The sequence below is a fragment of the Vombatus ursinus genome, unplaced genomic scaffold (assembly GCF_900497805.2).
Source record: "Vombatus ursinus unplaced genomic scaffold, bare-nosed wombat genome assembly UNPS02000749.1, whole genome shotgun sequence".
In the NCBI taxonomy this organism is placed as follows: domain Eukaryota; kingdom Metazoa; phylum Chordata; class Mammalia; order Diprotodontia; family Vombatidae; genus Vombatus; species Vombatus ursinus.
The window spans coordinates 4,085,899-4,102,066 of record NW_020940527.1 but is presented as its reverse complement, the minus strand read 5'-3'; the positions used below and the strand labels follow the sequence as shown (position 1 = coordinate 4,102,066).

Below are 16,168 nucleotides of genomic sequence, written 5' to 3'. Positions count from 1 at the left end.
AGCAAGTTGATTTCCATCTTCAATGTTTTAAATTGTTTTGTTTTGTTTTGTTTTTTGGCCAGGCAATGGGGTTAAGTGACTTGCCCAGGGTCACACAGCTAGTAAGTGTTATGTGTCTGAGGCTGGATTTGAACTCAGGTCCTCCTGAATCCAGGGCCAGTGCTCTATCCACTGCGCCACCTAGCTGCCCCATCCAATATTTTAAATTGTTTTATGGATGCTACACTAGTTATAATGTTTTATCACCCTTCCCTATAATATTTTGTCTGTGACTTTATATTCTTCACTGGTACTGGGTTTGGATTTCACAGGTTCTGCCCAGCAAGGAGATTGAGTGCTTGCTGGAAAAGCTTCTGAGCTCTTGTGGTGGGGGCGACTTTTGTCAATCAGTTAAACTTCTCTTAAGAAAAAATAGGGGGCAGCTAGGTGGCACAGTGGATAGAGCACCGGCCCTAAAGTCAGGAGGACCTGAGTTCAAATCCGGCCTCAGACCAAACACTTGACACTTACTAGCTGTGTGACCCTGGGCAAGTCACTTAACCCCAATTGCCTTAAAAAAAAAAAAAAAAGAAAGAAAAGAAAAAATGGTTGAAGGGACAGCTAGGTGGTGCAGTGGATACAGCTCCAGCCTTAGAGTCAGGAGGACCTGAGTTCAGATCTGGCCTCAGACACTTGACACTTACTAGCTGTGTGATCCTGTGCAAGTCACTTAACCCTGACTGCCTCACCAAAAAGAAAAAAAAAATTGGTGATAATGAGAATCGATGTTTTGACTTTCCTCTATTTTGTCAATAGCTTATTTAAGTAGATCGGATTAGAACTGTGCAAGAAGTGCATTCTCATCTTTATCATTTAATTTGCTGTCAATTTTAACTTGCTCTATTTGTTAACCTGATTACACAGAGATGGCTGATTTTAAAATGATTCCCACACTGGTTAGTTGTCATTTCCTGTCCAAATATAGTCATTACAGCTGTTGGGTGATCTTCCCTATATTTAACACTTTTGGGACACTTCTTGAAGAAAATATGAATGCAGTACATATCTCACACTTCTGAGCAGCCTAGAAGCAGCTGACCTCTATCATTTCTTGATCCTGAAACCTATTTTCTAACATATTCTTTGCTATCCTCACCTTCATCTGTTTTCACACTGAAGTGACTAGACCTTTTTGAAGAACCACTGGAGGATTTGAAAGGAAAGTTATTAGCTGAAAGGGCAGCTGATTGCTATGATTTGTGTAGCCAGGTTTCAAGAAGAGCCATGGGTGAATTTTATACTCATCTCTGTTGGCCCAGTCAGACTTTTCCAAAACAGGGGCCTGTGAAAGCAAGCTATGTAATAGATCCATTAAGAAAGAGAATCTGATGCTACCTAGCTAAGTAAACTAAGTCAGCTAAGCATTTAAAACCAAACCTTTCACAACCTGATTCCAACCTACCCTTCCAGATTTAGTAAACACTATTCACTGTCACTTCTCTTCAGTCCAGCCAAACTGACCTTTGTGCTGTTCCTCAACACGTTCTACCTCATCTTAAAATCCCCAGCTTCCTTCAAAGCTCAGTTCAAATGCCACCTCCTAAAGGCTTTCCTGCCCACTTGAGCTTCACTCTCTAAATTACTTCATAGTATATGTTGTACATTGAGAGATATTTACAAAATGCTTCACAAGCTTTAAATGCTACAGAAACTCTACCTATTATATTTATATGTCCATGTCTCCCCTGATACAGCGTATGGTCCCTGAAGGAAAGGATGGTTTAGTTTTTGTATTTGCATTTCCAGTGCTGACCCCAGGGCGAGGAGCGTATTGCTTGCTTAATAAATGCAGGTTGATCGATTGACTGCTAGCGAATGGGTATGTTGTCAAACAGGGAAGGAGACAAAAGCAGTTTTGGAAAATCTTCAATGATTACACGTTACTGCTTAACTGGTTTGTCTGCTGTTTCCTGTGTACTACAGTCCATCTTGGGCCTCCCCTGTGCACCATGCCACCCCGCCCCTTCTGCACGCTTTGGAATTACTAGTCCCCTTTAAGGCTCAGTGAAAGTACCACATCCTACAAAGAGTCTTGCCTGACTCCAGGTGTACTTTCTCGCTATCTCTGTTTCACCAATTATTTAATATTTAGTCACCTGGATATAGGTGAGTAAATACATATTACTCACATGCATATATTTCCCTAAGTGGGATGTAATGCCTTGAGGGCGGGGACTACTTTGTTTTGGGGGCTTATTGTCAGCACTGAGCACAGTGCCTGGCACATGGTAAATGCTTGGTGAATTGGGATGATCAGAATGTAGTAAAGTATAAGGGACAAAAGATAGCCAGCGTGAGCAATGACATCAAAGAGACAGTAAAAGACTTTGAAGAAATCTTCCAGGGCACTGAGTAGGTTGTCTTGGAGGATTTGCAAAAGCGTAAGAAAAGAATCACACAGAATGACAAGGTGCAGTTGGGCTGGAGAAAGAATAGTCACATCAATGAGACCCAGCAAAATATTGAAACAAATTAAAAACTTTCTTAAAAAAACTACATCAATTTATGGTGTTACTAAAAATTAATATGTACGTGTTCCTCCATATCCCTAAGAATAATGGATTTTATGATTTTTGTTTACTTTTGCAAGTTTGACTGGCATACCTTAAATTTTTAATCATCATTCAAATACTAGTAATTACATCAAATATGGATTAAATCCCCAAATCCCTAAAATTTAACTATTTACATGTTCAAAAATGTGATCACAACCCATATACTTCTACTAAAGTCCTATGATGATGCCTCATCGTGGCATAGGAGTGACCCTGGATCCTTGAAGGCTATGGAAGTGGAACATAATGTTTGGCAGGCCTTACAAAAGTCTGGTGACAGCCTGTGTATCTGCCATCGAAGGACCACCAAGACTGGTGAGGCTCATCACTCTGCTGGCTACAGGATGATGAACTTTGTAACCACAGTAACTTTGAAAGACCATCTACTAACTTATCAGAGGGGATGGTATGTGCACAGGCAAAGGAAATGCCCATGGAGGAAATTACTGAGCTTTGAAGTAGTGTGTGTTAACCTTGCTTTGCCTCATTTCTCATTAGTCCATCCTTCTATATTCAGTGGTCTTTATACCTGTTATTTTTGCAGCACCGTAATATCTTAACATTAAAAAGCAAGGATATGGAAAACAACTGCACAGGACAGCAAGGCACTGATAAGAATTATCATCTGCAGTGGCAGAAGAAATGTCCACATTGATGATACAATGGATCTGTCAAAACAAATTTATTCAATCATTCCCCACCCACTGGACATAGAGTTTGTTTTCAGTTTATCACAATTATGTATAAAGCAGCTATGAATATTTTTGTACAAACGTGACCTTTTTTCTTGCTAATAATAGCTTTAGGATACAGTATGTGCAACTGAATTGGTGGATCAAAGGATATGATTAGATTAGGGGTTCTCATTATATATTACTATGTTGCTCCATTTGCCCCATTCTACAGTTCCAATGACAACGTTAAAAATTACCGGTTTTCTCAATGTTGTTAGCACTGAATGGTATCATTTTTTTGCTGTTTTTGTCAATTTCATCACCTGGGATAGAAGAAGTTAAGTGATTTGCCCCAGAATCACACAGTCAGAATGTCAGATATGGCTCGTGAGCCCAGAGCTTCCTGATCTGATTTGTATGCCATGGTAGGCAATGCTCTAAGAATGCAGGTTGCAAAGCAGGTGCTGACTCACCCCTATCCAGAAGAAATCACAGATTTTGTGCAAAAAGAAATCTCTTTTTTTGCTGCCTCTTTACCTAAGCACCCTCTGCCATCACATTTATAGCTACCAAAATGTAGTTCCTCATTTCCTTATGCCTGGATGTTTATAATATTTAATAGATTGAGGCTACTTTTGACCAGCGGATACTTCAGCCAGAAAATTCCTTAAAATTAAGGTGTAAGATTCTTTACAACATATTAATGCTTTCTTTGAAAGAATCCAAAAACCCAATTTAACATAATTGTTGTTATGTAAACACCAATCTCTGCATAACAAAAATGGCTTTTTTTATAGATGATGCTAGGTCACACACACAGTCTTTCATAGAAAAATTCTAGTACAACTAAACAATTTGGACAATGCCATGAGGTTCACTGTAATGAGACTTAGAGACTTAACCTTTGCTCCTCAATAACAGATGATAGGGAGAAGTACCTTCCTGCTTCAGCACAAGGAGAAAGCTCTACTACTTACACAGTGGACTCTCTTTCTTGGTTCAATGTTGTTTCATGTGAGGCTGAAGTAACTGATGGAGACCTAGGATACAATCCATAACCTTCACAAGGAGGGACTATCTGCTTTCCCAGAATCCTTCAAATTAAAGAAACAGATGAAGTAGTTCACTCAAGGTCACAAATCAGTAATACCACCAAAGCATCAAAATGCAAGCATTTTTGTTAACATACTTTTCTGTTTTTCAGATCAAATGTCTATTAGATTCTGCTCCTTCCCCTTAATACCTGAGGTGAGGAAAGGTGGACATCCACTGTTGGCACTCTTCTTGCAGACCCTTGGTAAGGTTGTTTGACTTTTGTTCATATAAAAGCTCATCAATGACTGTGAACATCAACTGAACTTTTTCAGTGGCATTTTGGTCAAATTCCTAAAAATAAATATTCAGGAAAAATCATTTCCAGATAGGTTTGAGATCCATTAAAGTAATAAAAAAATCTTTTAAAATCACTTAAATATTTGTTCAATCTGAAAAATTATCAAGTTTCCACAGGAAATAAATTAAATTATTGGAAGGTTTCAGCATATACATAAATTACTCAAATGCCTTCTATTGTTGTAAATATAATTTATACTGAAGCCTTCCTTAATTTCACTGAGTGAAGAATTACACCAGAATGTGAAAAAAAACAAAACAAAACACCCAAGACTTATTCACATTTCAAATTTTAGCCCTCAAATGGAAATAAGCACAAGGGAAAAAACATTAATTCTATCTACTCCTCTGCCACATATATAGAAAAATTTTGTTGTTCAGACATTTTCAGTCATGTTCAATTCTTTGTGACCCCATTTGAGGTTTTCTTGGCAAAGACAGTGGAATGATTTGCTATTTCCTTCTGCAGGTCATTTTACAGATAAGGAAACTGAGGCAAACAGGGTGAAGTGACTTGCCTAGGGTCACATAGTTAGTACATGTCTGCATCACCTAGCTTCCCATACAGAAAACTACAACTCTTCAAATCGAAATTTTATTAAACTTTATGCACTATACTAGAGGAAGATAAAATATACCAGAGGAAGATAAAAGAAAGAATATAATCTCTGCTCAGGGTGAATGGGATGATTTACTGAATGATGGAGAGAGGCATAACTATTCAAATTTTACTTTACTGTTATTTTCTTTGCCATAGAGAATGATCTTTGGAAAGTATAAGAATAAAAATGGTTAACAGGGAGATGAAACCCAAGATAAGCGAAAAAATAATAATTGATCAACTATTTGGCCTCGATGCATTCAAATGACCAATTCTGAATAAACAACATCCCAGGGTATTAAAAGAGCAGCTGGAGGTGACTGCTGAGTTACTGTTCATTAAATCTGATGAATCATGAAGAGTTGGAGGGTTGTTGCAGGACCAGAAAAGGGCAAAAAGGCAGAAAAGGGAAGGGGGCACAGTCTGAAACTTCCAAGTCCATTAGTCTGGCTTTGGTTCCTGGCAAAATTCCACAACGCATTGTTAAAGATGTTGTTTGTTAGCATCTAGAAAAAGATGATCACTAAGAGCCAACATGACTTCATTAAGAATAGGTAATGCCAGAACAGCCTAATTTCCTTCTTGATAAAGTTATTAATTAGTAGATAAAGGGAATATTGCATAACTGCTATAACTGGCAGGTAGCATTTGACGAAGTTTCTCTTATTATCCTTCTTGACAAAATGGAGTTAGGGGCTAGATAATGTTATAGTTACCTAGATCTACACCTTAAATAAAGTCATGAATAGATTACTATCTCCAGTGGAGTGAACCAGGGATCTCACCTTGGTTCTGAGTTAGTTAATACTTTTATCAATGACATGGATAAAGGTATATAGATGGCATGCTTATCAAATTTACAGATAACACAAAGCTGGTCACATAAATAACATGTTAGATGAGATTCAGGATGCAAAAGTACTGAGATGGGCCAAACAATAGGCTAAATCTAATAACACATTTTAAAAAGATAAATATTGATATGATCTGATACTTGGGTTCAAAAAAATCAACATTACAAGGATAAGATGGGGAAAGTAGGGTTAGACAGCAATTTGTTTGAAAAAGGTCCAGAGGTTTAGTGTTCCTCTTATTCAATGAGATTAAAAAAAAGAAACATGGTAGTAAAAAAAATTTACATAATCATAGGCTGCATTATGAGAGGTATGGCATTCAAAATGAGAGAGGTGAGGGTCCCACTGTTTTATGACCCAGTCAGCCTACATCTTATGATATTCAGTTCTGGGCATAGCATTTAACATGCTGGAACACATTCAGAAGTAGGCAACCAAGAGGGGACTAGAGACTACACTTGTAAAAGAAGCAGTTGAAGGACCAGGGATAGTTGGCCTGAAAAGAAGAGTTAAGGCAGAATATTCCTTAACTGTCCTCAAGTACTTTAAGGGCTACATGTAGAAAATGGATTAGACTTATTCTGCTTGGTTCCAGGGAGCAGGATTAGGAGTAATGGATAGAAGTTACATTGAACCTAATTCTGCCTCTCCACAAGGGTAAGCTTTGTAAAAATTGGCGCTATCTAAAAGTGAAATGGGTTGTCTTAGAAGCTGAATCCTTCTCTTCCCTGAAGGTCTTCAAGTAGAATTTGAATGGTCAGATGGTAAAGGTGTAATAGAGGAAATTCCTGATCAGATATAGATTGGACTATTTAAGTCACTTCCAAATCTAATATTCTGTCAAAATGGTAGGGTTTAGTAGGGTTTAAATTTCTGTCAGGGCACTCTTACCATTCAACACAAAGTCATTCATCTATTACTCAGCCAGAAGAATGAAACCCATCAGACTTAATTTGCCTTGATGAATAGAAGAAAACTGAACAAAGCAATAATGGCCACAGGAAGAAGAATCCATAGTCATAGATTTTCTACTAATTTGCAGGCCACAATGTGAGTACTATGGGGAGTACTACATGGGCATTATAACATGGAATAGACAATGATAAACAAGAAAACATCCAAAGGAGGACAAAAAAAGTAGTGAAGGGCCTTGAATACATATAATTTGAGGATTATTGAAGGACTTGAGAGGTTTTAAACAGGATCAGGAAAAGAGGCAATGTAAGGGCACATGACAGCTGTCTTAAAAAATCTGAAGGGCTCGGGCAGTTAGGTGGTGCAGTGGATAGAGCACTGGCCCTGGAGTCAGGAGGACCTGAGTTCAAATCCGGCCTCAGACACTTGACACTTACCAGCTGTGTGACCCTGGACAAGTCACTTAACCCCGACTACCTCACCAAAAAAAACAAAAACAAAAACAAAACTGAAGGGCTGTCCTGTGGAAGAGAAGCTAGACTTGTTCTATTGCATCCCAAAGGGCAAAAGCAAGAGCAATGGGTAGAGGTTTCGAATACAGACTGGATGTAAGGAAAAACTGCCTAGCTATCACAATCCAACATGAAATAGGAAGTTGCGGGTTCCCCTTCACCAGAGGTCTTTCAGAAAAGGCTGGATGACCACTTATTGAGTATATTGTAGTGGGGATTCTGTAAGGGGTATGGCTTGGCCAAGATGGACACTAAAGTTCCTTCCAACTCTGAAATTCTATAATTCTGAAATGGGGACCCAACTGCTAAGCTCTGGTTTAAAACTCGATCTTGTTTTGGTCTCCCTGGCCACCCCACTCCGCTTCTAGTCTGTATAGTAAGTTTATAAGTAGCCAGTACAATAAGATAGCAAACTGTCCCAAAGACCAAAGGAACACAAATTACATATCTTATCATATAGCAACCAAAATTCACATCATGATAATATGTGTTGAATCAGGGGAAGCCATCGAGGTGCTGCTTGAGATCTCAAACTTCTGTTCCACCCCCGCCCCCCACCCCCCGGTGGTCCATCAGGGCCATGCTGTCCAGTGCTTCCACCTCAGATCCATGGTTACAAGAGTGACCTTCTGTCTCTCCTCCTCCCCTCCTTTCCCCACGCTGCCCACTTCCCTGTCCCCACACCATCTACCTTTGTACCCCTTTTACTGCTTGTCTGTGTACCCTCTGTGCCTTATTAAAGTATGACTGCAACCTCACTTCCTGCCCTCCTGCTGCCATCATGGGCTTTCCCAGTAAGTACCCAAAGAACTGGGAATACTTGACCCTATTTCGAAATTTCATAAATTATTAATTCACTGTGAATCTGCGATTCATCTTCCATATTTATAGAAGAGTAATGCTAACTTCCTTAACTGACAGTAGATGAAAACTAAGGGTACTATGTACTAAGCAGTATTACAAAATACTACTTTGTAAGCACAACCATATGATAATATATTTTAACATAGAAGAATATGAAGAAATGTGGGAGGAAGGCGGGTAAATTCTGACTTTCAGCATTAGGTCCTACCCTCCAAATTATTCTACCAGACCAATTATATGTAACTCACACCATATCCCCAGGAGAAGTCTGAGCTGCCTTCAGTAGAGATCCCTGTACCCGTGTAACTTGGAAAGGCAGACCTGGAATTGCCAGTGTCGGTCGATGTAAAAGGTGATTCTTGTGTGACGTCAGATTCGCTAAATCCACAATTTGAGAAGGAAAGGGGAAAAAAAGGGAAAAATTCTCAAACATCTTAATGCTTTTGCAAAATAAACTATTCAGAAATTTGGATACAAATATGCTCACAGATGTATAACAGGGAATTTCTAAATTCTACAATTTGCATAGTTATAGGGACTTTAGGGTGCCATGGCAACCAGCACACAATATAACTATAATGTAACAATAACACATATGTAAGTGGAACTTGAATTAATATAAATAATGTTATTATTTTAATTTTCAAATATTATAACTCTGCTGAAGCTTATCAACTCTAAATATTCTCACTTTTTTTTTTTAACATCTGACATAAAACAATTTTATCATGAGTAAATGAGAGCCTGAGGGAATAATACAACAATTTAAAATACATTCTGGATAATGAACAATGTTTCAGAAAAACTATTCAGTGGCCTCTCTCAGATCACAGTCTTCTGGGTAATATTACTTAAAATCTATTAACATTTGCAACGCATACACTGCTCACAACAACCAAGTAACAGTGAAATTTGATGGCACTAAAAACTGAGGCAAATACAAAAAAAAGTAGATTTAGAAACAAGGCTTATTGGAAATAACACTGGACCTATATGTACAGAAATATTTATAGCAGTTTTTTTGTGTTGATAAAGAATTGGAAGCTAAGGGTATGCTCATCAACTGGGGAATGGCAGAACAAGTTAGAGTCTATGAATGTGATAGAATACTATCATGCTATAAGAAATGATGAAAGGCATAGTTTTGGAGAAATCTGGGAAGACTTATATGAACTGAAGCAGTTAAGTGAGCAGAACCAGGAGAACAATTTACACAATAACAGTATTATAAAGATAACATCTTTAAAAGGCTTAGAAACCCTGATACATGCAATGGCCAATCATGATTCTAGAGCACACAAGATGAAATGTGCTACCCTCTTCTGGATGGAGAGGTGATGGATTCAGAATGAGATTGAGACATTTTGGGAGGACATAGCCGATGTGAGAATTTGTTTTTGTTCAATTATACATGCTTATAAAAGGAGTTTTGCTTTTCTTGCTTTCTCATTGGAGTGGAGGGAGAGGCCAATTTTCATTGGTTGAAAAAAACAAAATTTAATTAAAAAAATAAATTACTGAGAAAAAAAAGTACACTGAAGTTGGTGCCAAAAGATTCAAGTTCAAGTCTTAGTTTCATCTGTAAGATGGGTATAACAATACTTTCATTACTTGCTTCAGAACTAATGTAAAGATCAAACGACAGTAATTGAAGAAATTAGAACAGACAATGAGGAAACAAAACTATCACTCTTTGCAGATGACATGGTGGTATACTTAGAGAACCCTAGAGAATCAACTAAAAAACTAGATGAAATAATTAACAACTCCAGCAAAGTTTCAGGATATAAAATAAACTCATATAAATCATCAGCATTTCTATATATTACCAACAAAGTCCAGCAGCAAGAGATAGAGAAATTCCATTTAAAATAACTGCAGACAATATAAAATATTTGGATGTCTACCTGCCAAGAAAAATCCAGGAACACTTCACATAAATAAAGTCAGATCTATACAATTGTAGAAATATTAATTGCTCATGGGTAGGTTGAGTCAATATAATAAAAATGACAACTCTACCTATATTAATTTACCTATTCAGTACTATACCAATCAAATTACCAAAAAAATATTTTATAGAGCTAGGAAAAAATCATAACAAAATTCATTTGGAAGAACAGAAGGTTAAAACTATCAAGAGAATCAATGAAAAAAATGTAAAGAAAGGTGGCTTGGCATTACCAGATCTTCGGCTGTATTACAAAGTAGTAATCATCCAAACAATCTGGTACTGGCTAAGAAATAGAGTAGCGGATCAGTGGAATAGATTAAGTACACAATAAACAGTATATTAACATAATAATCTGGTGTCTGACAAACCCAGACATCTAAGATTTTGGGAAAAGAACTCACTAGTTGATAAAAATTGCTGGGAAAACTGGAAAGTAGTTTGGCAGAAACTAAGTATAGACTGACATCTTAAACTGCCTATCAAAATAAACTCAAAATGGGTATGTGATTTAGATATAAAGGGTGCTATCATAAACAAGTTAGAGGAGCAAGGAATAGTTCACCTGTCAAATTTATGGACAAGAGTAGAATTTATGATCAAATAAGAGATAGAGAGGATATCAAGATGTAAGATGAATAATTTTGATTACATCAAATTTAAAAGTTTTTGCACAAACAGAAACAATGCAGCCAAGATTAGAAGGAAAGAAGAAAACTGAGGGAAAAAATTTATAGCACGTTTCTCTGATAAAGGCCTCATTTCCCAAATATATAGAGAACTGAATCAAATTTCTAAAAATACAAATCATTCCCCAATTGATAAATGGTCAAACGAATATGAACAGGTGGTTTTCAGACAAAGAAATCAGTTATCTATAGTCACATGCAAAAACACTCTAAATCACTATTGATTAGAGATATGCAAATTAAAGCAACTCTGAGGTACCATCTCACACCTATCAGATTGGCTAATGTGACAAAAAAGGAAAATACTGGATGTTGAAAGGGATGTGGGAAAACTGAGACATTAATGTACTGTTGGTGGACTTGTGAACTGATCCAACCATTCTGGAGAGTAATTTGGAACTATGCCCAAAGGCTATAAAACTGTGCATCCCCTTTGATCCAGCAATACCATTGCTAGGTCTCTATCCCAAAGACATCCCAAAAAAAAAGGGGGAAAGAGGGGGCAGCTAGGTGGTGCAGTGGATAGAGCACTGGCCTTGGAGTCAGGAGGAACTGAGTTCAAATCCGGCCTCAGACACATAATACTTCCTAGCTGTGTGACTCTGGGCAAGTCACTTAACCCCATTGCCTAGCCAAAAAAAAGGGGGGGGGGGGGGAAGAGGACCTATTTGTACAAAAATATTCATAGCAGTTCTTTTTATGGTGACTAAGAATTAGAAATAGAAGGGATGTCCATCAATTGGGGAATGGCTAAACAAGCTGTGGTATATGACTGTAATGGAATATTATTGTGCTATAAGAAATGACAAGCAGGATGATTTCAGAAAGACTTGGAAAGACTTACATGAACTGATGCATAGTGAGGTGAACAGAATCAGGAAATGTTGTACACAGTAACAATACTGCGTGATGAAGAACTATGAATAACTTTTATTCTCAGCAACAGAATGAGCCAAGGCAACCCCAAAGGACTAATGATGAAGCATACTATCCACTTCCAGAGAATGAACTGATATTGATTTAATACACACTAAAGCACGCTATTTTTCACTCATTTTTTTCTTTTATTTGAGTCTTCTTGTTCAAAATGACTAATATGGAAATGTTTTACATAATTGCAAATGTATAACCTATATCTAATTGTTTACCATCTCAGGGAGGGGGGACAGAATTTGGAACTCAAAACTTTAAAAATACTAAAAAAAACTGAAAAAAGAATATGAGACTCTCCAGTTGATAAGTGGTCAAAGGATATGAATAGGCAGTTTTCAGAGGAAGAAATCAAAGCTATCTATAGTCATATGAAAAAACACTCTAAATTACTATTGAATAGAAAAATGCAAATTCAAATAATTCTGAGGTACCATCTCACATCTATCAGATTGGCTAATATGACAGAAAAGAAAAATGACAAACGTTGGAGAGGATGTGGGAAAATTGGCACACTAATACACTATTGGTAGGGTTGTGAACCAACCTAACCATTCTGGAAAATAATTTGGAACTATGCCCAAAAGGCTATGAAACTGTGCATACCCTTTGATCCAGCAATACCACTAATAGGTCTATATTCCAAAGAGAGTTTAAAAGAGGGAAAAGGACTTACACGTACCAAAACATTTATAGCAGCTTTTTTTTTAATGGTGGCAAAGAACTGGAAAGTGAGGGAGTGTCAATCAATTGGGAAATGGCTGAACAAGTTGTGGCACGTGATTATGATGGATTATTCTGCTATAAGAAATGATGCACAGGATGGTTTCAGAAAAACCTTGGAAGACTTACATGAACTGATGCAAAGCGAAACCAGCAGAACCAAGAGAAAATTGTACAAAGTAATAGAAATATTGTACGATGATCAGCTGTGAATGACTTAGCTATCTCAGCAATAGAGTTAACCAAGACAATTTCCAAAGACTTATGATGAAAAATGATGTCCACCTCCAGAGAAAGAAATGAGTCTGAATGTAGATTAAAGCATACTTTTTCAACTTTATTATTTTTTCGTGTGTATATGCATTTTCTTTTGCAACATGGCTAACATGGAAATATTTTGCATGACTACACATGCAGAATCTATATCAAACTGCTTGACTTCTCAACGAGAGGAGTAAGGAGGGAGAGAGGGAGAGAATTTGGAATTCAAAAGTTTAAAAAATAAATGTTAAAAATATTTGTTTACATGTAACTGAAAAGAGAAAATGAAAAGTAAATGTAAAAAAAAGGAAAGGTCACACCCTTATGTATGCGGACTTTAAAAAAGTGAACACAAGTTAATTATAATAAGCAATATAATAATAAACAATACAATAAAATGTATATTTTTGTAAAAAAAAGATTAAATGAGATGTCATAATGCTTTTATACAAAGCACTCTGCAACTATAAAGTATTATGTAAACTGTATATATGTAATTTATTATGTTGCTAACTTCTAAACTTAACAAAGCTGACATCTGTAAAAGCTCTAAAAAAATTGGTATACCTAGCATTTTTACCTCTGGTAACTTGAGTCTTTTTCATGGCTATCATTGGTAGGGGAAATTTCATCCAACTGCTCTGGAAGGGGATGATGATCAAGAGCATTTTTGGCAATTCCTCTCCTACAAAGGGTAAAACAATATTATATTAGCTGCTAAAAAAAAAATTTCTCAAGAATTTGATTATTTAAAGTTAATCATCCATTTACATATGAAGGAATTTTGGGGTAAATTATGCTTGTGACTCCATCTAAAAAGGACTCACTCTAAATTCCCCAAATGATCAAAACCTTTGCAGTTTAGTATCAGGTGGCCATCTAGCATGTTTTGAAGGATTATGATGTCTGCTATAAAATGTAATGGAGAATAACTGAAGAGGCTAAATTCGGTATCTAAAAGTCTGATGGGACTCCTTAGTCTCCAATGGTAGAGAAAAGCAAGCAAATTAAGACAATTACCTGCCTAAATCAGACGAAACCACATTGATGGTGCTTACAAAGTACCATCTTTTGTATATAAAGATCAAGCTACATACCTCCAGTAAGTAATTTGCTTTTAGTTGTTTTTTTCAGCAGTGAGGAATGAGTTTGCATCTAAACTCTTCTCAATAAGTACCTCTTATGACAACATCATGAACTGAAAAACAGCTATTTTAGGCATTGAATTCTTGGCTCTGAAACAGAGACTCTGCTTTTGCTAATTTCATACTAACTGGCACTCAGTGATTCACAACTGTACAGCATTACCAGAAAGATCCTGGTATTGGAAAGGTTATTTGTTTGTGTCAGGGAGCAGCTTAGAAGTATGGAAAGTACTGCAGAATTGACTAAATGCAATGCAATCCTAACTTATTCTGTTCATTGGACCTACATAACTGTCCATATGCAGTGTCTGTGCAAAATATATCTATCAATGGACTGTGGATTTCATTTCAAACATTTCATAATCTGGGCTACATGTGTGTATATAATCATTTCCTTAGTGTTTCCTTTCTTGACAGACTTTTCTCTTCTAAGTGGATGTGGATATTACTAAGTCATGAGTATTCTTGGGCCTAACATCACCAGTATTATGTCAAACACAAACAAAACCACTTTGAGGACATTTGTATTTCTAGGGAATCTCTCTATAGTCTTTTGGACTCTGTACAGTACATTTTCCATTACACTGCAAAGCACTTTTGCTTGCTGAAGAGAGGATCAATGAACAAATGTATCTTTTTAGTTGCATCTACTAAGGAATATTATAGGATCTTAACACATGCAAGATAGAAATCTTGTTGAAGTATTAGCAAGGTTCTGCCTTGCTCCAGGCAAGTCACATGACTCCTTTTTCTCTCTGGAATGTGAAGATGTGGTCCAGAAACACAATGGGTCTGAGTGAGTTATAGCACATTGTTATTAACAACTTTCTTCAAAAAAGTGGAGTTGACATCAAAGAAATGTATTTTTGTAAAAGGAAGTAGGGTCCATCAAGGGGCGAGAAAAGGTTAACAGAAGTACAGCCCTGAGTTCTGTACTGATAGCCATGAAACGTTAAAAACAAATAACCAGGCTGTCCCACATGCCAGATTGTACTTCCTCCTTATTTCGACCTTAGCAGACTCCCTCTCTTTCAAATGCAAGCATCACCTCCCGTATGAAACCTTTCTTGACTCTCAACTGCTAGTTCCTTTGCGTATTTTTGTATTTATTCATTTTATATTTATGCTTTGTATATTTATTTAGGTGCTTGGTATCTACCCCCGTTAGAATGTAAGCTTCGTGCAAGTATTTTATTTTTATTTATTTTATTCTTTGCTTCTGTGCTCCCAGGACCTATGACAATGCCTGGCACATATCAAGCATTACTTAATAAATGCCTGCTGAATGATCAAAATACCAAAATAAGCACTAACGGTATTTTACAGGAACTGAACTCAAAACCCTTGTCTCATTAAAAGCAGCTGACCTCACCAGGCGACCTGACCTCTCTCTACAATGAGCTTCGGTTCATTCTCGAGGAGTTCCCAGACTTAAGAAAAATAAAGCTTCTCGACCTGCAGTTCCGGTCTACTGGCCAAGGAGGGGAATCTCCACAGCCTCTCCCCGCAGCGGCCCGCACTCGAGCGCCCAGGGACACACTAGCTTGGAAGTAAAGGCAGCGCCGCCAAGCCCGCAGACGGCCGAGGGCCCGGGAGCGAGGACGCACGCAGCCAGGTGCATTTCTCGGGGCGTCGGTGGCTGCCTCTGACGCCCGGGCGCGGCCGCGGCTCGGGACCCCCGCAGGAAGGCGTGGCCCCGGGCTGCCGGGCCTCCGGGGGAGCACGCTCTGCTCTCCTCCCCGCCCCCGGGACCAGCGCCGCCCGGGCCGCTGGCCCCGCTATCTCTCCGGGCCGGTGGCCCCGCTATCTCTCCGGGCCGGTGGCGGCGAGAAGGCACTCACAGCTCCACGCTCTGCGGCGCCGACTTCCGGGTGTATCTGGTGATCATCTTCCTCCTCCTAAGCCGCCACCACAGAGGGGAGCCCGAAGTGGGAGCTCCCGCCGGCGCCGGCTCCAGCACCGGCTCCGCCCCGGCTCCCTCCCGTCGCCTGGACTACCGACCGCAACCTGCGCCCGCCTCCTTCCCCAGCCCCTCCTTTCCCCGACAACACCGGAAGTGACGG

General features: G+C 38.3%; 1 protein-coding gene across 3 annotated transcripts in view; it reads right to left on the bottom strand.

Moving 5' to 3' along the window:
• Positions 1–16,081, bottom strand: part of FAM149B1 (family with sequence similarity 149 member B1) — a 37,831-nt gene extending 21,750 nt beyond the window's left edge. For 2 of the 3 annotated variants that reach the window (XM_027859944.1, XM_027859957.1), the window contains exons 1-5: positions 15,947–16,081; positions 13,541–13,645; positions 8,655–8,784; positions 4,512–4,654; positions 4,246–4,362 (exon numbers count right to left, since the gene is read on the bottom strand). In XM_027859944.1, the coding sequence (XP_027715745.1) occupies positions 4,246–4,362; positions 4,512–4,654; positions 8,655–8,784; positions 13,541–13,645; positions 15,947–15,993 (542 nt within the window). In that variant the 5' untranslated portion in view covers positions 15,994–16,081. Of the gene's footprint in view, positions 1–4,245; positions 4,363–4,511; positions 4,655–8,654; positions 8,785–13,540; positions 13,646–15,472; positions 15,662–15,946 lie in introns of those variants that run through there. The other variant, XM_027859951.1, reaches the window with a different exon arrangement.
• Positions 16,082–16,168: the final 87 nt, after the last annotated feature.